Source organism: Choristoneura fumiferana, chromosome 16, assembly GCF_025370935.1.
Source record: "Choristoneura fumiferana chromosome 16, NRCan_CFum_1, whole genome shotgun sequence".
NCBI classification, from domain to species: domain Eukaryota; kingdom Metazoa; phylum Arthropoda; class Insecta; order Lepidoptera; family Tortricidae; genus Choristoneura; species Choristoneura fumiferana.
Window position 1 is genome coordinate 18,879,837 of NC_133487.1, and position 25,714 is coordinate 18,905,550.

At 39.0% G+C, this 25,714-nt stretch overlaps 3 protein-coding genes across 3 annotated transcripts in view; 2 read left to right on the forward strand and 1 right to left on the reverse strand.

Annotated features, from left to right (window-relative positions):
- Nucleotides 1-25,714, forward strand: part of LOC141436363 (uncharacterized) — a 46,285-nt gene that overhangs the window by 10,450 nt on the left and 10,121 nt on the right. The window contains 12 exon segments of the mRNA XM_074099302.1: nucleotides 10,890-10,955; nucleotides 11,370-11,482; nucleotides 13,686-13,805; nucleotides 14,482-14,606; nucleotides 15,542-15,750; nucleotides 18,426-18,617; nucleotides 20,257-20,384; nucleotides 21,133-21,215; nucleotides 22,101-22,172; nucleotides 22,622-22,632; nucleotides 22,635-22,793; nucleotides 24,606-24,713. Of these exon segments, the coding sequence (XP_073955403.1) occupies nucleotides 10,890-10,955; nucleotides 11,370-11,482; nucleotides 13,686-13,805; nucleotides 14,482-14,606; nucleotides 15,542-15,750; nucleotides 18,426-18,617; nucleotides 20,257-20,384; nucleotides 21,133-21,215; nucleotides 22,101-22,172; nucleotides 22,622-22,632; nucleotides 22,635-22,793; nucleotides 24,606-24,713 (1,386 nt within the window).
- On the reverse strand, nucleotides 3,371-5,075 carry LOC141436195 (protein FRG1 homolog). The gene is made up of 4 exons (XM_074099083.1): nucleotides 4,894-5,075; nucleotides 4,446-4,819; nucleotides 3,777-3,972; nucleotides 3,371-3,521 (listed from the first exon to the last, which is right to left on the reverse strand). The coding sequence occupies exons 1-4, from the start codon at nucleotides 4,953-4,955 to the stop codon at nucleotides 3,374-3,376; spliced, it is 780 nt and encodes a 259-aa protein (XP_073955184.1). The 5' UTR covers nucleotides 4,956-5,075; the 3' UTR covers nucleotides 3,371-3,373.
- Nucleotides 6,381-9,371, forward strand: LOC141436361 (SR-related and CTD-associated factor 8-like). Its single transcript, XM_074099300.1, has 4 exons — nucleotides 6,381-6,658; nucleotides 7,900-8,041; nucleotides 8,709-8,811; nucleotides 9,219-9,371. The coding sequence occupies exons 1-4, from the start codon at nucleotides 6,413-6,415 to the stop codon at nucleotides 9,271-9,273; spliced, it is 546 nt and encodes a 181-aa protein (XP_073955401.1). The 5' UTR covers nucleotides 6,381-6,412; the 3' UTR covers nucleotides 9,274-9,371.

The following is a 25,714-nucleotide window of genomic DNA, read 5'->3' on the forward strand; positions in this document are numbered from 1 at the left end:
GTAGGTAAGTTTACAAGATTCGATTTGTAGCATTCGAACATGGCGGAATGTATGTAGAAATATCTAATTTTACTATTTCTGTTTCTTTGGCTAGTTGAAGTATAACTTTGATAGTGTTTTATGCGGCGATTAACCTTAACAGTGAACAGTGATCACAAAATTCTATATTGCTCTCGTGTCTGTCATTTTTTAAATGCGCAAGTTGTCTCCCCTCTCAAAGAGAGTTTACTTTGACACTGGCGAAATTGTCCTATTAATTAGGACAGAAAAGCCATATTTTAAAAGAGAAGAAGAAGAAGAAGTTTAACAACTTTGACATTTGCGTCATGTTCGTGATTGGTTAATTAACTAAATGAGCCAATCGCAAGCAAGACTGAAACGTCAAACGTACCTTACGATACTAACGCCATCTAGCCAGATTTTCGCCTGTCAAGAAGCCCTCATTGTAACTCAATGAGGGCTATCGCGTATGAATTCGCCACTAGAGGCGCTAGTGTAGCGTGAGGTCTCCGAAATGTCAAATCTCATAGTTTTTGGGTGAGCTACGCGGGTTTATTTATAATTAGAATAAATTTGTGAATATTTTGCAATATCTGAAAATAATTATGGCAAATATGCGTTCCGGGGCAATGAATGTCTGTGTTTTGAGGCAGTTTTGTCTTTCGCAAAACCTTTGTCCTCCCTTTTTTCCGAACAAAACGGGGACTATGCAACACTGTGGCATGCTCGATATTTTTATGGTACAGTTTTAAGGTGTATTAAATATGATTTTAATCTAAACTTTGTTTTCACGCCCGTAATAACAGACTTTGAAAGCCATACTTAAAAACCTCACGCTACAGTGCGCCATCTAGTGAGACAAAAACGATAGCCCTCATTATCGCTCTTACCTTCTACGGTTTGGATTTGCATTTAAATCAATGCCGACACCTATGTTTAACCAACATGTATTATTTAGTCCAGCCCACCGAACTCAGTACAACTGGAACAAATCATTTCTCCAAACGACTAGTGCAAATAATTTATTGTTTGTAAAATTAGTAATACCAGGTGGGATGCCAAAAACTTTTTTAGCTATCCATTAAAAGTTCTCTCGCTCCCGATCGTAAGATCAGCAACGAAATTAGTTTGTATAGGATTATGCCATCCAAAAAGTATGTGTAAATTCTTTAGAGCCAGTTTTAATGTATAAAAATTATAATATGGAAGATCTAATTTTGTTGCGGACCGTCCATACTCGATTTTCTTTTTTTACGAAGGGAGAGAAGAGTTGCCAGCAATAAATTCAAGCTGTTTTAGAGAAATACATCCCAAGTGTGTTTAGTAAATACGATTGTTACCTACGATTTCACTTATTTGCCACTCAAATGGAAAGTGAGTAGTTTTGTAGTTTTTATTTTATCACCGCCATTTTGGTGTCAGATAGTAAAATTTTAGGTTAGAATTGTATTAAGTACATGATACAATCAAGGATGGATTATCTGTGTGTGTGTAAACATGAGTGCAACATCATGTTCAAATAATTAGACCACTATGATGAATGGTTGAGTCATATGGCTATGTACACTACAGACTGGTTGTCTACTACAAAAGTTCCATTAGACTAGGTCTATGTCTAGTCTCGGAGCTTGTACGCACATTCGCACAGGAGAGTAAGACTAGATGACGGGGTGTCCACTCCGAATAAAGGTTGTGAAGATTTATATCAAATATGTGGATGGATGGAAGGCAAGGTGGAATCCTAACTTTGTTTTTAATGAACTAGCTGTTACCAGTGACTTCTGCAACGTGTTAAAAGTTCTTTATTGGTCGTCAATGTTCAAACTATTTCATAGCCAAATTTCATCAGATAGAAGAGGTTGTGGACAGCAGTAAGACTAAATGCCTTTCGCATTTATGAGTATAGATAATATGGAATACCTTGAATAGTATGGTGTGGATAGTATTGTGTACCTACCTATAAATAGTATGGATAAATCAAAGCTTAGCTGTCAAATTGTGATCGTTGTCAGTAAAAATTAAAGAACTAAGTTCGCGTGTTATGTAAGAACAGATTGCTTGCATCACTGTTCAATTTAAGTTCTAATGCTTTTTCTCTGTATGAGAGATCTTTGCTGAAGATATTTTGGCGCCAACGCCATTTGTCAAGGGCAGCCATTTTGAAATAATTGTTAACAAAATCGCGGTGGCGTTGACAAGGTAAGGTAGGTACGGAAAGTATGTATTTTTTTTATAATCGGTATGGAGGCAAGATGTAAAGTTTCTGTTTGCCGTGGGGAGTGCGTACACGCTCCATTTGCTAAGTTAGGTGTAGATACAGTTTTGTATAAGACATGTAGGTAGTTATATTCAAATTCTCTATGATCGTAACAAATCGTTTCTCTGTAACAACGGTGTATCTAAATTACTCACAATGTTTAGGGGATTGTACCGAATGTTCTACGGGAGAAATAAATAAACGGAATAAATATGTACGGCTTTTGTTTTTTTTACAGTTTGTAACAGTCCTCGCACTATTGCTCAAAAAGTTTTCATTTTTCAGTTGTCCAGTTCACCACAAAAAATAAGTAATATTGTTTTTAAATTATATACAAAACCTTGTGGTAAAAGTGATAAAAAGTCAGATAATCTTTGTTGTTGGATCCAATAGAGAGTTTTGACCAAAGAGCCTTTTGATGTATTACAAAATTACGATTTTTTCCTCACAAGATTTCGTGACGTTTTCTTGACGTCAAGAAATTTGGATGTTTTATGTGGTTTATGTTTTATGATCTCGTCCTTAGGGTTAATAATTTGACAAAACTGATTTCTTGTCAATTTCATGATGGGACAACTTTTTGAGAAATACTGCCTGTACTGTTTGAAACGCAGCCTTAGTGGCAAATACCAGTGTTTCAAATTTCAAATCATTTATTGAGTATATAGGCCGCAATGAGCACTTACACGTCATTTTTTAAACTACCAGCGCTTTCGGAAAGACCATCATTGCCGAGAAGAATGCGCCGCAAGAAACTTGGCAGAAAATATTTTGCTCAAAATTTGTTTAGTTTGAATTGACTATTAGAGCTTGTGCACACTAGCGTTTTTGTAAATTATTGTGTATTTCTGTTTTTTTCCCCTTGATGTTCCTAATGTCGATCTGAAAACTGGCTTCCACATCAGTCAAATTCCATCTACTATTTCAATTAAAATTAAGGCTACATTCAATCGCAATCGCCTCTACGTAGCAGCAGCCTTTACGAATTTGTGTTGAACCAGAGCTTAAAGAATTAAAAAAAACACAGATTTGATTTTACTTATTTTCATGTATATATTTATATATATATATATATATATATATATATATATATATATATATATATATTTAGCTATATTATTTACAATATCTGTCAGCTTTCATTTTGCTCCGTCTGTCAAGGAGGGTTTCATGCAAATTGCCCTCCACCTTAGCCTTCTTTAGTGCTGAGACTCCATCCTCATTCAGCCTAAGTTTCTTGTCTTGAAATTTCTGGAACTTTCGTCTGAAATTCAATGGTATTACAAATTTAACTTTATTACAAGCTTTAGCATGTAGCTATCTATAATTCTGTTGATTTACAATACAATACAAAGACTTACTTACTAAATTAATGATTTACTAAACATATTCATTAATACCAAGAAAAGGACAAACATATTGCATCTACTTCCTGACTCCCATGTAATTCTTCCTATTTTGCTTATTATTAAAGTACTATAAGTCCAAAATTGAAATATTGTTACAATGTGAAACTTACACATAGTTAACTTCAACCTCATTCAAATTGCCCTGTTCTTCATCTGGCACCACCACAGTGTTGACCTCCTTAGTCTTGTTGCTTCGTATGCTGCAGAACTCCAGTTCTCCTGCGACTGTGTTCTCTGCGACAACTGAGTCATCTTTCGGGTTGACGGAGATAAATTTGTTTAGGGAACTCAGTATTGCTGTTTTGCCTGTAAAACAAGTTTCTGTTAAAAATTTAGGTTTTTTGCTTACTGTACAGTCAAGTTCATAAACTTGTGAGCAAAAATTTGATCAAAAATATCTGAACACAACTATTTGTTAATGGCGTAGAAGCATGTTCAGATATTTTAGATCAAATTTTTGCTCACAAGTTTATGAACTTGATTGTACTTGTATTGTCATCCTACTTACATATTATTATGTATACCAAATTTCAAGTCAATCCGACCACTGGAAGTGGATTAAAATTAACTTGCAATATTAGACCCAGAAACAGTGCTAGTTAGATAAAACCTTGTAATATATATCATGTATTCTAATAACAGTGACAGCATCACAGATATATTTCTTGTTGAATAAAACTTTGCTGCATTCCGAGTAGATATGGAACGAAGGTCTATTTAAAGATGTATAGGCAGAGCACTGTCTCCTTTAAATGGTGAAAATTTAGGGACAGATTTACCTTCTTGAAATACAGGCTCCCACTGTTCCATGGGCCCCACAGCATCAGACCTACCGATCACAACACCTTCCTTTGACACACCCAGATATTTTCCATAGCCAGACTTCAAGGCAAATTTCGTCTCTCCTGCAGGGAAGGCAGTGAATATTTCCTCTGGCGACGGCCCATCACCATCGTTGTGAGGCGCTCCGATGGTAAACAAACCATTGTCAAGCGCGGAAATGTACGAATTATTCCCAAATTCTATAGAAATAGAACCCACAACATCTTCAATTTTTTCAACCCTCCACCAACCACCGTGCTTAATAGAATCCTCGTCGACTTTGGAACCCTCGGACTGGTCTTTATTTTTCTTGTGTTTACGCTTCTTTACTCTGAAAACAACAAAAGTAACATGCTGAATACGAAATAAACAACAACAAGCAAATCTTTGCTGTTTTTGACTTACTTTGGCTTATCGCCTTTCAGAATAAGCTTTCCACGTTTCACGGCAGAGTATTCATCAGCCATGTTTTATTTAAATGATTTAAATGTATTCCTGGAATATATTGAATTGATTGAAATGAAGAAGAAACAGCTACTTTCATAAAATTCACGAAAACATTTTTTTGACATTGACTGACAGACAGAGAGAGACAATCAATCATCAGACAGAAAGATCCTGGCCTGACCTTGTATATAAAGGCGCGGCCACATGCAGTCGCTCGTCGCTCGTTACCAGCGATAAATCTAGTCACGTGGCATATAGCGATAAAGCCGAAAATGTTGAGCTACGTCTGTTCTGTATGCAATCGCTCGTCGCTCACTTGTAGTAACAAATCTAGTCACGTGGTATATAGCGATAAAGCCGAAAATGTTGAGCTTTACCGCAAGAAAAAACCTTAAAGTTCGGCAAAAACACTGTTAGTTATTTTTATCATTCATTCAAATTTATTTTATTTGTACCACTGCCACGACCTGCAAGAAGCCATCTTGTCGCTGCTGCTGGACGTGGCGACTTGACGCTACTTTTTTGAGTCGCGTGAAATTCAAATCACATTCAAAATGAGGTCACGTGACCAGATTTATCGCTGCAAACGAGCGACTGCATGTGGCCGCACCTTTTAGAGTGGCGTTTGATTTTGATTGTGTGCAAGCTAGTACCTAGTACACTAGCTTGTATTGTAGTAGAAAATTCCGATATTGAAAGAATCATCGATACTATTTCGATACGGGTCATCGTTCATCCACCATTACGTCTCATATTTCGTTTTCTAGAATTTTTTTACCGTACAACGGCAAAAACTACTAGACACTGGCAAAATTGTCCTCCGATGGACAGAGCCATATTTTTTTAAAGAAACAACAACAACAACAATATTTCGATACGGTTTTTGTTGTGATTCCTGACATCGTCTTCGATGAAGTAAATCGTTAACGATCTTGACATACACTATCGATTCGTCGTTTCGATCAGTCTGCAGGGCTACTAAGAAACTCGAAACTCGAAGTTCGTATCGTACCGGCCCTCTCGCTCTCTTATTAAATAGTGAAAGTGCCAGAGGGATCACACGACACGAACTTCGAGTTTCGAGTTTCGTAGTAGCCCTGCTGAAGCAACAGATCGTTCAGATCAATCGTACCGTATATGGGGCCCTTAATCATCATAGACAAAAATTCGAATACGTTGTCTATGCGGATCGCTGCTTCACGCCATTTTGTAATTTTGAGCATGTTGACTTGTTCACGAAAATGATCATCCTAACGTTAGTTTTTAATTTTAGGAGTGTAATTTAGTAAATTTATTTTAAATAGACAAACGAAGCAATATCCAAAATGGATTTCCCTGAAGTAAAGGCGTTCAACGCGGAGGTATTTCGAGTTATACATTGTGATATCGTAATGGTCCGTGGCATCTTTATAACTTGTGAATTTTCGTTGCAGTTATCCGGTTGTACGACAACAAGCCGCCTATCTCGAAGGCGAAGATGAGTGCTATCACGCGTGGTGCTATAAAGGCTATAAAGTTTTACAAGCACGTCGTACACAGTGTTGAAAAGTTCATACAAAAGTGCAAGCCAGAGTATAAAGTTCCTGGTTTATACGTGATAGATTCGATAGTGCGGCAATCCCGGCACCAATTTGGACAGGATAAGGATGTGTTTGCCCCGCGGTTTGCTAAAAACATGCAGCAGACCTTCGCTAATCTCTTCAGGTGCCCCCCTGAAAATAAGGTTGGTGTTGAAGATTGTAGGTTATATTTAAACCTTATCACTTGATACTGTTGGCTTGTTGAAACTCAAATTATATCAGGCGCTATACAGGGATTCCCCATAATAAGTCTTGTTATTGGAAGTCTGAAAACGTTTCTCATACAATAACACCATAATTCTAATTATTCATAACTAGTACATATTTGTAACTATTGAAATTCCAAATCATTGAAATTCATAAATCACAATGTTTATCAAAAAGACTAATCATCCCCTTATGGATGCCGTATGGAGCTGGCGCTTCAAAGAGCATAGTCAGTGGTATTGGCATTTTTTTTTTTTAAATACTAGTTTTTTTTTACAAATATACAATTTTACTCGCAAATGTGATGAAAAACAATGTCGCACAGGCACGGACTTCGTGCTTCTAATAGACTCTTGTTCGTTATTCCTTATTTACCGCCCTTAAGACACAATGTTCTATAACTTAGTTATAGCTTGATGTGCTACAGACAGACCAAGTAGTGGTGGTGGCTACAATATCTGATATCAACAGTGCATTAGATTACAGCCAAAACCTGTGTAACTATTTTTAGTTCTTTTAGTATGTATTTTACTCACTACACTCAGTCCCATACAATAATAATAACAATAGTTTTTATTCAAACAGTTTAAATAAGTTATTTTTTTTTAACATATAGTTTAAGACAATATACAGTGCACTCATTCACTACTAATTTTCTCCCTGACTGTATGCCACTAGTTGACAAAGGTCTCCTCCAATTGTTGCCATTCTTCTCAGTTCTATACAATACTTTAATATATTTGCAACCACATATTATGCTCATAACCAGTAGCAGCGTTTTTCCACTTTGAAGCTAAAACTGCCTACAGAGAACTTGATTGTGCAGTCTTTGGCCGAGTACTGCCTTTTCGCAACATAATGTTTGGCAACCTGTTTCATTTCGCAACTTTTCATTTCGCAAACTCTAACTGTAAATATTTCAGGATTCATTTCAGGGCCATAAAAATCCTGAAATATTTACAGTTTCAGAAATATTAAACAGTTGGGAAATGAAAAGTTGCGAAATGAAATAGGTTGCCAAACGTTATTCGCCAAAACATTAGTAAAAGTGCCAAAAACACTGAATGTGTTAATTGTTACTTCTGCACATTAAACAGTTGCTGCTAGACTTTATATGCCACAGGCTTTGTCAGTTAATTCACGGTAGGTTATAATTTTTTATACTCCCATCTTCCAGGGTAACATTATCCGCGTGCTGAACCTATGGCAAAAGAATAATGTGTTTGGTCCAGACGTGATCCAACCGTTGATGGACATGGCAGACCCCAACCATCCCCTCCATCAGGAGATTCAACAACAGCAGAACAACAATGCTAATGGTGAGATGGTTTCATAAGTTATTTTCTTTCATATTTATTTATTTCTGAAAAAGATAAGTATGTGTCAAAAATGTAATTTTCAAAAATAAATAAACAATAACAACTGACAAATGTTGAGATACATGTAGAAAGGCAAATGTAGCATATGAGTGAAGCTCCATTTGAGCAAAGTAGGAATCGTAAAATGTAGCATATGAGTGAGGCTCCATATGAGCAAACTAGGGATTGTAAAATCGATTGAAACAAACCCTGGCCATTAGAATCTCCAGACAGACTTAATTCCTTTTTAAATCAATCATTGGAAACATAAGTCAGACACAATACAAACAATTTAGACCTAATTAGATAAGATAATGAAAAACATTTGGAATTTTTTCAACTCTTTTTTTGCAAGACATTTCATCAATGTTGTTTTAGAGACATGACACATGTGGGTCAGTTTGGTTTAAAGAATTTAGAGAAAGTAACAGAAGACCTTATTTTAATTGTTACTATTAAAAAAAATAAGTTCAATTAAAAGTATGTAGGAAAAACTAATCAAAATTAGCTTAACCTACAAGCTAAAAAAAAGCACCCCCAAAAGCACTGATATTGTTATCCTCGCCATTGATGTATGTTAATTATTTTATTAATTCAGTGAAATAAAAACAAATTTTGTGACTTTCAGGAAGCAGTATGAACCTGAACACAAGCCATAACACGGACAAGAAGTCGTCCCCTGCCCCTGCACCACTGCATACTCCCCAGACAACTCTCCAATGGGTGACTCTGTGAGTATGACACTGCCTAAATTTAGACCAAAGTCCTAGGCCCTTACAAACTAGCTTAACATGAAAGCTGAAGTTTATGAGTATGTGTGTGTGTGTACGTTTGTTACGGCTTCACGCTAAAACAGTTGGACGTATTTGAATAAAATTTGGTATGAATAAGAAGGTAGCAAACAAGACTTTTGGAATACCACATAGGCTACTTTTATCCTGATATTCCCTCGCACAATATCCACATAAACTTCCAAAATATTAACCGGGTTGAGTCTAGAGACATGAAATTTTGCATGATTCTTCTTCATGCATATTAATATGTCAAAACACTGAGAAGAAGAAGAAGTCTAAGCCCAACATTTCGACAAATTTAGGCCGAAGATGATGAACATTCAAAATTATACCGCTATCTTTAGTTCCAGGACCAACCGTCGGGCAACTCCGGTGTCAAATTCAACCGCAAGCTCCTGAACGACTTCGAGTATGAGAGCGAGGACGACTCGGGCGCGCATGAGCCGCCTCCGCACTCGCACTCGCACACGCACACTACACACTCGTCACACACGTCGCACAACACGCATGCGACGCACAACACGCATGCGACGCACAACACGCATGCGACGCAGCAGCCTACTGCGGATACGTTGCCGCTTGGAAAGTGAGTGTTCTAACGTATTTTATACCACATTGGACTCCCCGTATTTATGCCTACCTTGTACTGATAAAAAGGACACTTTATTTGTAACCTTTTTGTATTTACTTTTTGTACACTAAAAAGTATAAACAAACAAAAGGGTAATGAGCAGGAATGGAGGTAATAGACTGAGTGAACCGAAGTAACAAGCTTATATGACTTCTTATTTAGTGGAAGTACACCTATGCAGCTAAGTTAGTCATAGCGAGTTAAACTGACTCCGTACGGAAATCGCTTTGCTTGCTGTAGAACCCAATAGCCTTGTCAATTCTTACAAATAATCCACAGGAAAACAATGTTCCAGATGTGACTTTATTAGAGTATAGATGATTTTATGGTAGGTTCTAAGTTCTTACACAAGGTTCTTACATAAATATACTGAAAATTACAGACACCCAACAATCTTTTTTTTATTTTAAGTTAGCTTATTAATTATTTTGAAGTTTATATTTTACTTACAGTAACCATATAACTGTTTCTAATTGCAGCATACTAACGAACCCGGAGATAATGCGTCAGTTGCAAAGTTTGCAGGCTCAAATGCAACTAATGACGGGAATGCAAATACCTGTAAGTGACTAATTATTGTTTAATTTGTTTTATAACTGAAAGTCAAAATCGTAGGAAAACTTCTAAGAATAATTGAATTTTTTTGTGATACAATTATCTTTTTCTGAAATATCATTAGACCAGATTAAAGAACAATAACAAGCTAATTTTTTATGGAACTTTATTGTTTAAAAAATGTTCATGAATACTAATGTAATGTAAAAACAGCCTCTTTAATTCAACATTCTTTAGAGTAATGAACTAAAAGAATTTCCTTGCTCACCCGCGACCTTACGATAGCTAAGCTTATGCAAAATATGCGTGTTCATGCAGTTCCTCCAACTCCACACTGTAAGAACACACACAAACCCATCTATTACCACCACCACACTACACTGACGCGTTAGATAGAGTTTTACAACTGGTAGCATGGTGTACGGTTGTGTCACTCTGAAGATGAACTCTGGTTGAGTTCGAAACGCGTCAGTGTAGTGTGGTGGTGGTGATAGATGGGTTTGTGTGATTTGTGTGTGTTCTTACAGTGTGAAGGTGGAGGAACTGCATGAACACGCATATTTTGCATAAGCTTAGCTATCGTAAGGTCGCGGGTGAGCAAGGAAATTCTTTTAGTTCATTGATATGGACCTCCGCAAAGTAACGCCTGATTCAATAAATTATTCTTTAGAGTTATAGACTATCCCCAGTCACACACAATTGAAACATACTCAGTGGCACACAATTCGGCGTATTCTACATACAAAATTATCTATTACCGCGTACATAGGGGACCAGATTTTTTTCCGCTCAGTATATCTTTATTGATCAATAATAATTGTGTTTTCAGAACTTAATGCCAATGATGAACGACATGCAGATGCAACAGAATCAAAACCAAAGCCTTCCCTTCTTGGTAAGTAAAATAAAGGTTATTCAAGTAATACACGACGACGAGCTGTCGGTAGGCCTCCAACAAGATGGAGCGACGACCTGGTTAAGATCGCGGGATCGCGGTGGATGCGAAAAGCACAAGACCGGTCTGAGTGGAGAGCCTTGGGGGAGGCCTATGTCCAGCAGTGGACGTCTTTCGGCTGACATGATGATGATGATGATGAAGTAATACACTAGTCAGTTTCAGCACTGGTCTCTTTGTTACTGCTCCTTGCTTCAATGGTAGTTCCAAAATTTTTTTTGCTCGCGGAAATTTCGAGATTTCGTGTTCGTATGGGGATATTTGAAAGTATATCTTGGTGGGAGTCGCCGAAATGTGATGGTTTAAAATTTAAACTTAGCTCGAACTAAATTTAAAGTATGTGTTTATTTTCAGAATAAAGATCAACAGAAACAGAACGAGTCCAAAGACGATATGGTGGAGTCTGATATAGAATTCGTAGAAACCGGCCCGCAGGTCATAGAGATACCTGATGCTAATGATTCTAGGTGAGCTATCAATTAACACCTTTAGGGGCATACATGTCCAAATGTCAGAACGTCCAGGTGTCACATTGTCCATTGTCAAAAAGTTCAAAGGTTATAATGCCCTAATGTCGGATAGAGTCCAGGTGTCACATTGTCCATTGTCAAAAAGTTCGAAGGTTATAATGCCCTAATGTCGGATAGTCCATATGTCCGAGAGTCCAGGTGTCACATTGTCCATTGTCAAAAAGTTCGAAGGTTATAATGCCCTAATGTTGGATAGAGTCCAGGTGTCACATTGTCCATTGTCAAAAAGTTCGAAGGTTATAATGCCCTAATGTTGGATAGAGTCCAGGTGTCACATTGTCCATTGTCAAAAAGTTCGAAGGTTATAATGCCCTAATGTCGGATAGAGTCCAGGTGTCACATTGTCCATTGTCAAAAAGTTCGAAGGTTATAATGCCCTAATGTCGGATAGTCCATATGTCCGAGAGTCCAGGTGTCACATTGTCCATTGTCAAAAAGTTCGAAGGTTATAATGCACTAATGTTAGATAGTCCATATGTCCGAGAGTCCAGGTGTCACATTGTCCATTGTCAAAAAGTTCGAAGGTTATAATGCACTAATGTTGGATAGTCCATATGTCCGAGAGCCCAGGTGTCTCATTCTATTTTGGTTTTATTTACACCTATTGCAATCGAATTGTTTTCGACTCGATCGCCTGTACTGACAAGTCAATAAGAGCTGCCACCACGTAGACAATACGATAACAATATGGAAAGAGACAATGTAGAATGAGACCCCAGTCCATCTGCATGACTGGATCAGCTGGTCAATTCTCGTCGATTCGACATGTCATGTACGAGTCATCATAGATGCATCTGGATCTTACCGAGAATGGGCCTCAGGGTATTAGATAATAGACTGGAAATATTGCAGATAAGCAATCTAGCTCTCTAATCTATTTCAGTTATTTTTATCATTTAGTTGTGTTAGTCATATTTTTATACAAATAATGTCTATTATGGGATTCAGGCCTTCAGAACTAGGACGTTTAATCCTTCGGACTTCTTGACCATGGACTTTATGACGCTAGGACTTTCAGACACTAGTATGTTTCATCCTTCGTACTTTTTGACCATGGACTGCTGCGCTACTGACTTGGAGCTACGCTGTGTTATACTAGTAATTACTGACATATTCACTACTTCTTTCTGGCAAACTGATTTGAATGAGGGTAGAAAGGGATGGTGAATTTGATCACCAGGCGTTTAAACGTGGGAATAAGGGCAGTTTCAGACTAGCGTTTGAGGTGTGGCCTCGTCGCTCGTTTGCAGCTATAAATCTGGTCACGTGACATATGGCGATAAAGCCGAAAATGTAGAGCTTAATTGCTGAAAAAAAAAACTTCAATTTCGGCAGACACACTGTTATTTTTTTTCATTCACTCCAATTTCTTTATTTGTGCCACTGCCACGGCTGCTACTAAATGAGATTAAGAAATCAGCTTCCAAGACCAAGAACATTCCTGCAAGCAGCCATCTGGTCGCTGCTGCTCGACGCGGCGACTTGACGCTACTTTTTTGAGTCGCGGGAAATTCAAAATCACGTTCAAAATGGGGTCACGACTAGATTTATCGCTGCAAACGAGCGACGAGCAAATGCATGCACTCTTACCCCCCTTATTCATAAAACTTAACAAGCCTATGTTAACTAACAAATGCTTTGTCCCTTTCTAACAAATACATATGTCGAAGTGACAGATAAGGACAAACAAATTTTAGCGGCATTTTAACTAAAATAGGTTTGATTGTCGTTTATGAATAAGGGGGTTACTCTGCGCAAATACGGTCGTATTTGGCATACGCGCTCACACGCGCGCTACATTAAACCGAACGCGCTCGTTCCGGCTGGGTTACCACGAAACTCGAAGTTCGTGTCGTCCGGTCCCTCTGACACTTATACTATTTAATACGAAAGCGAGAGGGACGATACGACATAAACTTCGAGTTTTGAGTTTCGTAGTAGCCCTGCTGCGCGTGTCGTTCACGCTTGAAGGAAACTTAACTGCACCTGTAGGCGCGTAAAAGCGAGCTTATTGGCTCCAATAAAACGCTAGTCTAAAACTGCCCGTAGAGACTATTCTGTATGCCAGTAACTGAAAAATGTACTCTATGTCTGCTACTAATTACTAGTGATATAATCCTGTGGTATGGTTTATGTCCAGGAGTCCGTCCCCGCGGCGCCGACACCGGTCGCGGTCGCGCTCCCCGAAGCGCCGGCGCCGCTCTCGCTCGCGCTCGCGTTCGCCGCGCCGCCGGCGCGACACGCCGCGCGACAGAGAGAGGTGACCACAGATAATGTAGTGTAGTGACACTCGCCGCCCGTGGCGCTATAGGTCACCGATGCCAGGGATTGAAAATATTACGATTTTATACATTGTATCATACTTTTAGGGTTCCGTACCCAAAGGGTAAAAACGGGACCCTATTATTAAGACTCCGCTGTCCGTCCGTCTGTCCGTCTGTCTGTCCGTCTGTCACCAGGCTGTATCTCATGAACCGTGATAGCTAGACAGGTGAAATTTTCACAGATTTTAATACTAAAAACAGAATAAAAATAAATATATTAGGGGGGCTCCCATACAACAAACGTCTTTTTTTTGCTAATGTCTAATGTCGTATAGATAATAGTACGGAACCCTTCGTGCGCGAGGCCGACTCGCACTTGGCCGGTTTTTTATTATACTTTTTGCGTAAAACGTTCCCATGGTAAAGCGATATAGTTGAGAGCAGTAGCTCCTTCAGCTGCTATGTAAAGAATGAATTTCACCTTTGGCATCGTTAATAATAAATAAATTAAGATACTGACTGGGAATTAAAAATGATGGAAAACTAGTTTTTTTGTTCTAGTATCTTTAAATAAGGAATTCTTGTATAAAGAACTTTTGTATGTTCGTTAGTTTCGTTACTGGCTCCGTGTAAGACAAAGCCGCTTTATTGACTTTAGCTTTTGTATTTCAGAGATCGTGATAGGGACAGGATGAAAGACAAAGAAAAAAGTCACAAAGACAGAGAAGCAGACAAAGAGAAGCAAAGAGAGCGAGAAAAGAAAGGATTACCGCCGATCAAGAAGGAGAATTTGAGTGGTAAGTGATATTGCTTAGGAACAAAAGATAAATTATAATTCAAAAGTAACTAATGATTGTTTGTCTGTAAACTATTTAAAAGCATTAGGATCGAATAAAATAATAAGTATTTTAAACATATTGGGACACTTGACACCAATACGGTATTTGACAACTCCTGAATTTGCCATGTCTTATATATTATTATGAAAATATAGGTATACAGACAGTGTTTAGCGAAGAGAAAACATAAATCGGTTGAAAATTGGATTTATAATGATTTTTTAAATATATATATACCTGTCTCTTTCTCAAACGCTTTTCTCTATGCAGCAAGTATGGCGCTACTAGCATGTGACTTCACATGCCAGTATGTGTTTCTCTGTCTAGTCTTGAATTTCAAACCATTATAACTTTTTTATTTATTTATTTATTTATTTATTTTCGGAGAACCAACAGCTTTAATTTACAGAGTAAACTTATTTTATAGTATCAATAAAGCCAATTATAGGATCTCACAAGTAGTTTATTTGTAAAGGTAGCTTAAAATTTGTTTCTCTATTCGATAACAGGCATTGTAAAGTTTTAATTTATAATACATGTAAAAAATAGTCAAATACCGTATTGACACACTCCAAACTAAGCAAAATCAAAGTCAAAATATGTTTATTCAATTTAGGCTACAACAAGCACTTATAAATGAAAAAAAAAATTACCAAATCTTATGCAGTCGTTATCAGATATTTCGGAACGGCCAAGGTGATCAAAAATATCGAAACATGAATAATAATAAAAATCCAAATCAATACGTTTTAATTTAATTTGTTTGACTAGGAATCAAACCCGGGAACTCAAGCTTTATACTCAGGTTCTCTTACTGGGCTATCCATCCGGTATTCAAGGGCCCGGAAGGTAGGGTTCGGTCGAGAAGGTTAAAACAAGTTTATTATTCCCAGTGTGCAGCACAACCTTATGGGTGGGCCACGTGTCCAAACTGGCGACCCAAGAGGAGCTGTCGGACCTGTTCGGCGCCGTGGGCGGGGTCGCCGCCATCGACGTGGTGGCGCCGCGCGGCTGCGCCTTCGTCGTTATGGAGCGCCGCCGGGACGCTCACAAGGCTTTGACCACGCTTAACAAGCATAAACTGCACTCTAAGGAGATCAAGGTTAGTCAGCTACGGGTACTTATAGACATGCATCCATCCCAGCCTATATACGTCCCACTGCTGGGCACAGGCCTCCTTAGAACAAGAGGGCTTGGGCCATAGTTCCCACGCGGGCCCAGTGCGGATTGGCAACTTCACACGCACCATTGAATCAGCCATAGACAGCATGTATATATTCTGTTATAGACATGCATTGGGTCAATGAGGGCTATCGTGTATGAATTTTCCACTAGAGGCGCTAGTGTAGCGTGAGGTCTCCGAAATGTCAAATCTCATAGTTTTTGGGTGAGCTACGCGGATTTATTTATAATTAGAATAATTTTGTGAATATTTTGCAATATCTGAAATTAATTATGGCAAATATACGTTCCGGGGCAATGAATGTCTGTGTTTTGAGACAGTTTTGTCTTTCGGAAACCTTTGTCCTCCCTTTTTTCCGAACAAAACGGGGACTATGCAACACTGTGGCGTGCTCGATATTTTTATGGTACGGTTTTAAGGTGTATTAAATATGATTTTAATCTAAACTTTGTTTTCACACCCGTAATAACAGACCTTGAAAGCCATACTTAAAAACCTCACGCAACAGTGCGCCATCTAGTGAGACAAAAAACGATAGCCCTAATTGACCTAATGCACGCCACTCTACATGTAGTGCCCGGCCGCTAAGAAGTCAATCCTGACACATTGCACAGCTATGAAGTTGCTGATTATTCTTAATGACAACCATTAAAAAAAACGCTATACTTACTACTCTGTCGCACGCAACAAGTAAGCATTGCATTTTTGTCTATGACTAACAAATTATGGATTTAATTGTGTTTTTTTTTTTTAAATATATAGTTTTGCAATGTGTCGGGATTGAGTTCATAACGACCGTCGACTATAGTGCGTACAAACTTTTGCGTCGACTAAATGTAATGTAATTTCATTCTTTGTAATTTTAATAAATTATATTGTAATTTACCAGAGAAGTGCGACGATGTGTTGCGAGGTGCGAGAAATTTGTTTTTCATGAAACAATATAGATACACTTCATTCACCTATCCTCGTACAGCGCATTTCTAGTGGAAACAGCGGAGCGAGGCGAGTTAAATGAAGCATTTCTACTGGTTCATGAAAAACACATTTTTCGCAACACATCCTCGCACAATACGGTATTTGACTATTTTGTATATTGAAAATACAAACTGAAATATAGATGCATGGAAAAACCAGGTAAAATAAGACCATCACTGGGAATCGAACCCAGGTCCTCGGTAATCCGTACCGCGTGCTATACCGCTACACCACTGATGGTCAACCAGTTCAGTTCAGTTTCAGTTTGTATTTTCAATTTAGGTTTTACGGGATGACCGTAAAAGTAAAAATTTGGAATTGAAATAAAAAATACAAAAAGATTAAAAAAAAACAATCTTGATTTTGTATATGTTTTATAAATTAAAACTACACAATGCCTGTTATCGAATAGAAAAACAATTTTTAAGCTACCTTTACAAATAACAAAGTTATAAAGGTTTGAAATTCAAGATTAGACAGAGAAAGACATACTGGCATGTGACGTCACACGCCAGTACCGCCATACTTGCTGCATAGAGAAAAGCGGTTGAGAAAGAGACAGGTATATAGATTTTTCAAAAAATTACTAAATCCAATTTTCAACCGATTTAAACTTTCTCTTCGCTAAACACTATCTGTATATCTATATTTTCATAATAATATTAAGATATGGCAAAATCAGGAGTTGTCAAATACCGTATTCTGTAAAGCCCGGTTTCCACCGCGAGCGGAGCGAACTCATTAACCCTTAATAAGGCAGAGGCGTTGGAAACTGAACCTTATTGCTTTTATAATACGTCACAATTTCCATTGTAATTATTGAAAATACGACTAGCTTTAAAAATATTCTTTGTCTGGTATGTATTCGATAGCTGCTTTTGATTATGTGGTAGTATGCTCCTCCAATAAATGGGGCCTTATAAAGGGTTAAAATGACTTAGTTTAACTTACATCGATATACTTCGTAGAGGTCCGGTGTAGTACTTACATGCAGCCGATCGTTGTACGTTCTAAGTCACAAGTCTAACTCACAACTTGACGACTTAGTTGTGAGTTAAACCAACGAGTTTGACGAAGTATGTGGCTGAATATATAATAGTTATTTATGTGGCTGGTGCATAATGCGAGGCATTAAAGTTCGAGTGTGGTTTTCATGATCACAGAGAGAGATCACACGAGTGTTTTAATGCCTAATTATGTATAGCCGCATACACAATTGTATCTACATGCATATCATAAGTTTTCTATAATATGTTCAGATATGGCCTGTATTTTTAAGTTAGTGTTACTGATAACTAGTTTGAAGTACCTACCAAAGCTTAAATAAAACAATAATTATTATCTACATGCATGTCATAAGTTTTCTACAATATGTACAGATATGCATTGTTAAAAAAAGTATTACCGATACTTTAATGTAAACGTTAAGATGCACTGAACTTTAATGTGAACATTAAGATGCACCCGCAGATACCAGGTTTCTTAATAAAGGCCATTTGATAGTCGTTTCTGAACATATAATGGGGAAGTTATGATATGCATGTAGATAAAAAAAGTTAAAACTGAGTCTGCTCCCTTTGCGGTGTTTTTTTTTTAACAAGCGTGTTTGTCGACAGGTGGGCTGGGCGCCGGGGCGCGGCGTGAAGGGGCGCGAGTGGAAGGACTACTGGGAGGCCGAGCTCGGCGTGTCGTACCTGCCGTGGGCGGCGCTGCACGCGCGCTGGGCGCTCGGCGCGCTCTCGCTCGACGCGCTCGAGGACGGCGGACACGTCGACGAGGACACGCTGCCGCCCTGGCTGCCGCCGAGGGTGAGCCGGCCGGAACACCTCCACCACCACTGCTGAACAAAGACCCATCCCCCCCCCTTAGAACGACAACTCGCCACTTGCATCAAATTCAAAAAAAAAAATTCAAATGTTTTATTCAGTAAATAGGCCGCAATGGGCACTTTTACACGTCATTTTTTAAACTACCAGAGCTTTCGGAAAGACCATCGTTGCCAAGAAGAATGCGCCGCAAGAAACTTGGCAGAAAGTCATTTTTCATAATAATATAATCTATATTAATAATTTCGTCAAGGGGTACGGTAGACTTGAACGAAATGCACATCAAATTGAAGAGCGTAAAAAATTAGTCAATCCGAGTCGACAACTTGTAGGCGGAAAATTCGGATTATCGAGTATTTTCAATATAAATTTGAATAAATTACTAAGTATATAATGGCGTTGCGAAGTAAACATGTCAAAGTCATTACATCAAAGTGGCGTGAGTGTCACGTCATCACGTGTCACAGGTTTGCATTTCGTTTTCCATTATTGACCTTTTAAGGGCCCCACACACGGTACGATTCGTCGATTTTCATCAGATCGATCGTACAGACGAATCGTACCGTATATGGGTTGATTATGAGACAGAGACATCATAGTTATAAGATTTAGGAGAAATATCTACGTGAAATACCGATACGTAGGTTAGCTGTGAAAGTACGTTTGTGATAGGTAATATTAGGGCTGGGAATATACGTCAGATTTTTCGATAAGTACGACAGTCTTTACACTGGCAAAAAAAAAACAGAAATATTATTATGAGTCTACATTTTACCCGAGCGAAGCCGGGTTTTCATCTAGTTATAAATAAAATACTTAAAAACTATATTATACAATTAAAGAAAAAAAAAAATAATAATACAGGGATTTATGGGGTCCTTAGTTACAATACTAAACACTAACTATATCTACGTTCAGTGGAAGTGTAGAATGCTTCCACCGTCATAAATTTTAAAATAATCATCCACCAGTTGCCCGTAACTCTAAAGGTGTCAGCCCACCTAGTGGGAGGCCTGCCAACACTTCGTCTTCCGGTTCGCGGTCGCCACTCGAGCACTGTTCTCCCCCAACGGTTATCTGTCCTTCGAGCGATGTGGCCCGCCCATTGCCCCTTCAACTTGCATGTTTTGCAGACACGCATACTGGATGGAAAAAATTGATGGGCTTAGGAAGAAAAGGGTTTTAAATGCTTTGCCGCTGCCACACACGCGTGCTAACGCGATTGTGATAACACCACTCTGCTTGTAAACCTCGTTTCATCATCATATCAGCCGTAAGACGTCCACTGGTGGACATTGGCCTCCGCCATAGGCCTCAGTTGCTTCGGTTGGTACCGGCCTGCATCCATCGTGAGCCTGAGGCTTTTTAAGTCACCTGTCCATCTCGTTGGTGGTCGTGTTACACTGTGTTTGCCGATTAGAGAACTTTTCGGCCCCAACAACCATATGTTCTCCGTGCCATAAGCATAAGCTAATCCATGTTGATTTAAAATAAAATGAAGAGTTTGAAAGAATTTATTGAATCAGGCATTACTTTGCGGAGGTCCATATCAATGAACTAAAAGAATTTCCTTGCTCACCTGCGACCTTACGAGTTTGAAAGTGTTTTTGTTCTGGTTCAGATAATACCGAAGTCGATGCTGGACGGTATGGGCATGATGGGCAACATGGGCAACATGGGCATGCCGGTGGCGGGCGCCATGCCGCCGCTGCCCGCTCCCATGCCGCAGCTGCCGCTGCCGCCGCCCGGGTCAGTACACACACACACACACACACACACACACACACACACACACACACTCACACACCACTTACACAAGATAGAAATACACAGAGGCATAAAGACACGCAATAACGGCACACTCGCACATCCACACAAAAACATAGAGACGCACAGAGTCTCTGTGTCCGTGTCTCTGTGCGTCTGTGCAGCACAGAGATACGCTTGAGACATAAAGACACACATTCATATTCATAGGGACATATTAACAAAAATTTACAGCACAGAGACACAACACAATTTATCCTACGGTGTCAATTTACATTTAACAATCACGCAATAATTAAAATCCTTAGTAGTTATTTGCTTCGCTCTATGACTAATACATTGGCCACTCACTCATCTCTTAGGGTCTACGCTAGCTGACGCGGTTTGCACGGAACGAGTGGACGCCTAATAAAAAATAGTATACGCGCGTCACATGCGACTGATTTTACCTGCACTCGCGCCAGCTAGCGTAGTAGGCCCTTAGTCGTCATCATATTAGCTAAAGTTATTCCCCAAGGATCTCTACATCGAATCTCTTTCCGATTCTTTACCTGAGACTTTATTCTCTAACAAACTTAGAAACACAATCGTTTTCACCACTTCTTTCTGTCACACGGTATAAGACGAGGGTAGAAAGAGATAGTGAATGCGATTGCGAAAGTCATCGCGTTTGACACCAAGCCTGCTGATCTCTACTACATCTGTCATTAAATACAACGTCTTTATGCAGAATGACGCCCGGTATACCGCCGGGAATGCCGCCGGGCATGCCCCCCGGGATACGGCCGCCGAGTTTGCCCGCTGGAGTGCCAGGTAAGGATGGCTTCTTTAAACAAGGTGTTAATTAAATAATTGTGTACAAGCGCCTGATCGAAACGTAAAACAATTACGAAGATTGCATGCAAGCTAGCCATTAATATAAGGCTGTACTTTATTTTATAATAATTTTCATTCACCGAATTGTTTTATATTCATTCGCTTCATGATCGCATTTCTATATGCACCATACCTGCTGTTATTAAAACCATTATTAAATATATATTTTTCGAGTATTTTGGGTTTTAATAAGCCCCGTTGTGTCGCTGAAGACATAAATTGGTGGCCCATGAGGGGAACGAATTCGCGACCTTCTTGTTATCAGCACGAGCAAAACCTCAGACACCCGACTGTCTTTTTATTTCAAAATAATATCCGTATGTTTTACAAAGTCACTAATTCTACTTGATTTTCTGATTCTACACTCGTAATTTGTACTTGTTAAATTGCGCTTCGCCGTTTTTACAGTCACCAGCACCAATATTTGACACAACAAGCATGCAAAAATATCTGACACGTCCTTCCGGCCATAGAAATAGAGTCGTATCAGATATTTATGCACGCTTGTTGTGTCAGGTATTGGTGCTGGTGACTGTACATAATATACAACTTCGCTAAGATGCATAGCCAAGCATAACTTGAGACTGACATTCATTGCCAAAATTGTTAAGCCACCTACAACTATAAGTGAAGCAACTTGTTTGGCAATAACAGTTTTTTTTTAAAGTTAAAAATAACATTTCACGTTTTGGAACTAAAATGCTAGAGCATGACAAATATTTCGTATGAAAATACTTAGTTGCTGTAGGATTCCATTGAGTTTTCCCTTAGCCGAAATTAACCATTTGAAGAATTTGTATTGATATGTTTAACTTGTTACAGGTCTACAACCTGAGGCGGGGCTGCCGCCGGCGAGCGCACTCTTCCGCTCCATACAGACCATGGCTCAGCCGGGTAAGTTATTAAATTAATTAAACAGACGGGCTGGCAGTCTAATAGATGGAAAGTGAAAGAAGCCTATGGACATGAGACAACCAAGTAGATGGCCTATGAAGTGGATAGTCTATGCTAGTAATTTCACTGGCTATCTTACCCCAAACAAAAATATCAACAGTCCCTTTAATTTATATTATTTGTTTTTATTTCGGCTCCACATACATTGTGCGGAAATTGAACTCTTTTAAGGTCTCGTTAACACCATTTTGGTACAGAAACTTAATAAATTTGATGTGCAACACTCCTGTTACCCGTGACTATTTAAAAACCTATTATCAGTACCCGCGATAAAAAAGCTTGTAATAAATAAATCATACTAATACAACGTAACTATGGTAACGAGAAAAAGTAGATCGATCGACATATTTATTTATGACCTTGGGTATGATGTATCGTTTTCCTTGCAGGCATGGGCCAGCTGGGCGGGTTCCTGGGCGGGCTGGTGGGCGTGCCGGGGCTGACGGGCGTGGGCGGGCTGGTGGCCGGCGTGCCGCTGCACCACCACCAGCACCAGCACCACGCGCACGCGCACGCGCCGCCCCACCCGCCGGCCCCGCCAATGCCAACGCCAACGCGATCGTGAGTACACCACGGACACGTACACGGACTGGACAGTGGACACCTTCTCCAGAAGCTAGCCTTTAGGGATACCCCAATAGAAACCATTCGGTTTACCATCAAAAACCGTGTTTAGTTTATAAACTAATCATTTGACGACCGGATGGCCAAGTGGTTAGAGAACCAGACTACAAAGCTTGAGACTTCAGGGTTCGATTCCCTTCCAGATAAAACAAATGTTTATTGAATCAGGCGTTACTTTGCGGAGGTCCATATCAATGAACTAAAATAATTTTCTTGCTCGCCCGCGACCTTACGATAGCTAAGCTTATGCAAAATATGCGTGTTCATGCAGTTCCTCCACCTTCACACTGTAAGAACACACACAAACCCATCTATCACCACCACCACACTACACTGACGCGTTTTCGAACTCAACCAGAGCTCATCTCATTCTTTATCGGACTCAGATTTGTATGAAGTGTTACATTATTATGGCAAGGGGTTTCGTCTCGATGTTTTAGAATGCATGGAGATAATTAGATACAACAGTATGGGGTCTATTATTAATGAGCACGTAAATTTAGTTTCATCTCCCTTGCTACGGCTTGGATCTAATTTCAGCAATGGTAGTTAATAAAACATGCCTTGACAGTAAATAAATAAAAATCAAGGTAGTTTTGAAGGACGGTTTAAAAATTAATTAATAATTTGTGGTGTTTTGTTTCATAAAACGTATGTGGGTACTTGGGGAGTTACAGTAACAAGTTAAAACGGTGGTTGTGGTTCGTTAGTCTAACAACTGGAAGCATGGTGTACGGTTGTGTCACTCTGAAGATGAGCTCTGGTTGAGTTCGAAACGCGTCAGTGTAGTGTGGTGGTGGTGACAGATGGGTTTGTGTGATTTGTGTGTGTTCTTACAGTGTGGAGGTGGAGGAACTGCATGAACACGCATATTTTGCATAAGCTTAGCTATCGTAAGGTCGCGGGTGAGCAAGGAAATTATTTTAGTTCATTAAAACAAATGTTTGTTCTCGGGTCTTGGATGTTTAATTATGTATTCAAGTACTAGCTTTTGCCCGCGACTTCGCTCGCGCAGATTTGATATGTAGTTTGATCCCACAGGAACCATACATTATTTCGGGACAAAAAGTAGCCTATATGTTAATCCAGGGTATATTTTACCTATATGCCAAATTTCATGCAAATCTGTTCAGTAGTTTTTGCGTGAAAGAGTAACCAACATCCAAACATCCATACAAACACTCGCGTTTATAATATTAGTAAGATGAGTTTATCTAAAATAAAATATATCTGTTTATTTTATACATAACTATAACCATATTTGAAATTTTACATAATTCACCTACCTTATGTTTATTTTTATAGATTCTAAGTGCTAGGCTACAAGTATTTATGTAAGAATGTTTAGTTTATCCGCTGCCTAGTACCCATAGTACAAGCTTTGCCTAGTAGACTAGACTAGACGACCAGATGGCCTAGTGGTTAGAGAACCTGACTACGAAGCTTGAGGTCCCGGGTTCGATTCCCGTGTCGGGGCAGATATTTGTATGAAAAATACGAATGTTTGTTCTCGGGTCTTGGGTGTTTACTATGTATTTAAGTATGTATCTATCTATATAATTATATTTATCCGTTGCTTTGCAGCTTTGCTAAGCTTACTTTGGGACTAGGTCAATTGGTGTAAATTGTCCCGTGATATTTATTTATTTAGTATAGGACTAGGTCAAATTGGTGTCAATAATGTTCCATGTCCCATGACGTTTATTTTCTCTGTACTGTTAGGATTTTGATGTGTGTTTATTTGTACAGCGGCCGGCGGAGGTGACGCGCACTGACGACGCCATGGAGCTGGACAATGAAGACACGCACGCCGACCAGCCGCAGCCGGAGCCCGCGCCGCCGCTGCTCTCCGACCAGGTAACGCCTGTTGCAGCGGCTGATCCAAGGGGAGAGGTGATGGGGGTCATAACCACCTCCTGGATACGGGGCTGGGTCGCCTGGATCTAGGACAGGGATCACCAATAAGTTTCTTCGGGGGTTATGTTTTTAAATAAAATTATAATCACGGTCCGTTTCTACTTGAGTTTTTTGCCTTGAGCTATTTGTCTAAAGTTTAGAGTAAAGTTGGTGCAATCTATTGTCAATAAAGCAGCGTTTGCACCAATAATGTGCGAGGATGTGTTCCGAGGAGGAATGTGTTTTTCATGAACCAATGCAAAATGCTTCATTTACCTCGCCCCGCTCCGCTCAGCTGTTTTCACCAGAGATGTGCTGTTAAATTCTGGAAATGTTCAGCAAAAGACACAGATTTGATTACACCACAGTTAATCCGTACTTTTCGGATAGGATGTGTACGGTGGCACTTGCGTTTTTTCCATTCCACGCCATGAATGTTTCAGGCCAATAATTTATAAAAAAATATAATTGAATTCCGAAAGAACAAAAAAAAATCTCTAGCTTAAAAGATTTCTTAATAATAAACAAAAATTACTTAAAAATATATTATTATGTTTTGAAACTAAAAAGATAAATTTTAATCTCGTCAACTTCCATCGCGTACAACGGAACTCTATTTCAATAGAGAATGACTTTGCTTATCGACCGAATCGATTCCACAATCAAATCGTTTAACCCACATCATCTGTCAAATAGTATGTACGAGAGCGAAGGGCCTTAAATGCGTCTTTGTTTTGAACTGTTATTACCTTGTTATTCAATTTTGTAATTACGGTTTTTGTTATTTTTTTTACCGTTATTAGTTTTGATATAGTGCCAAAGAAGACCGCATGGTTTGTGAGATCCCGATACACAAGCAAAAACACTTGCTACGCGTTAATAAACTAGTTAAAAATATAAACTATCACTAATAAAATCGATTACACACCCTTAGCATATTTAATCGAGAATCGCAATAAATG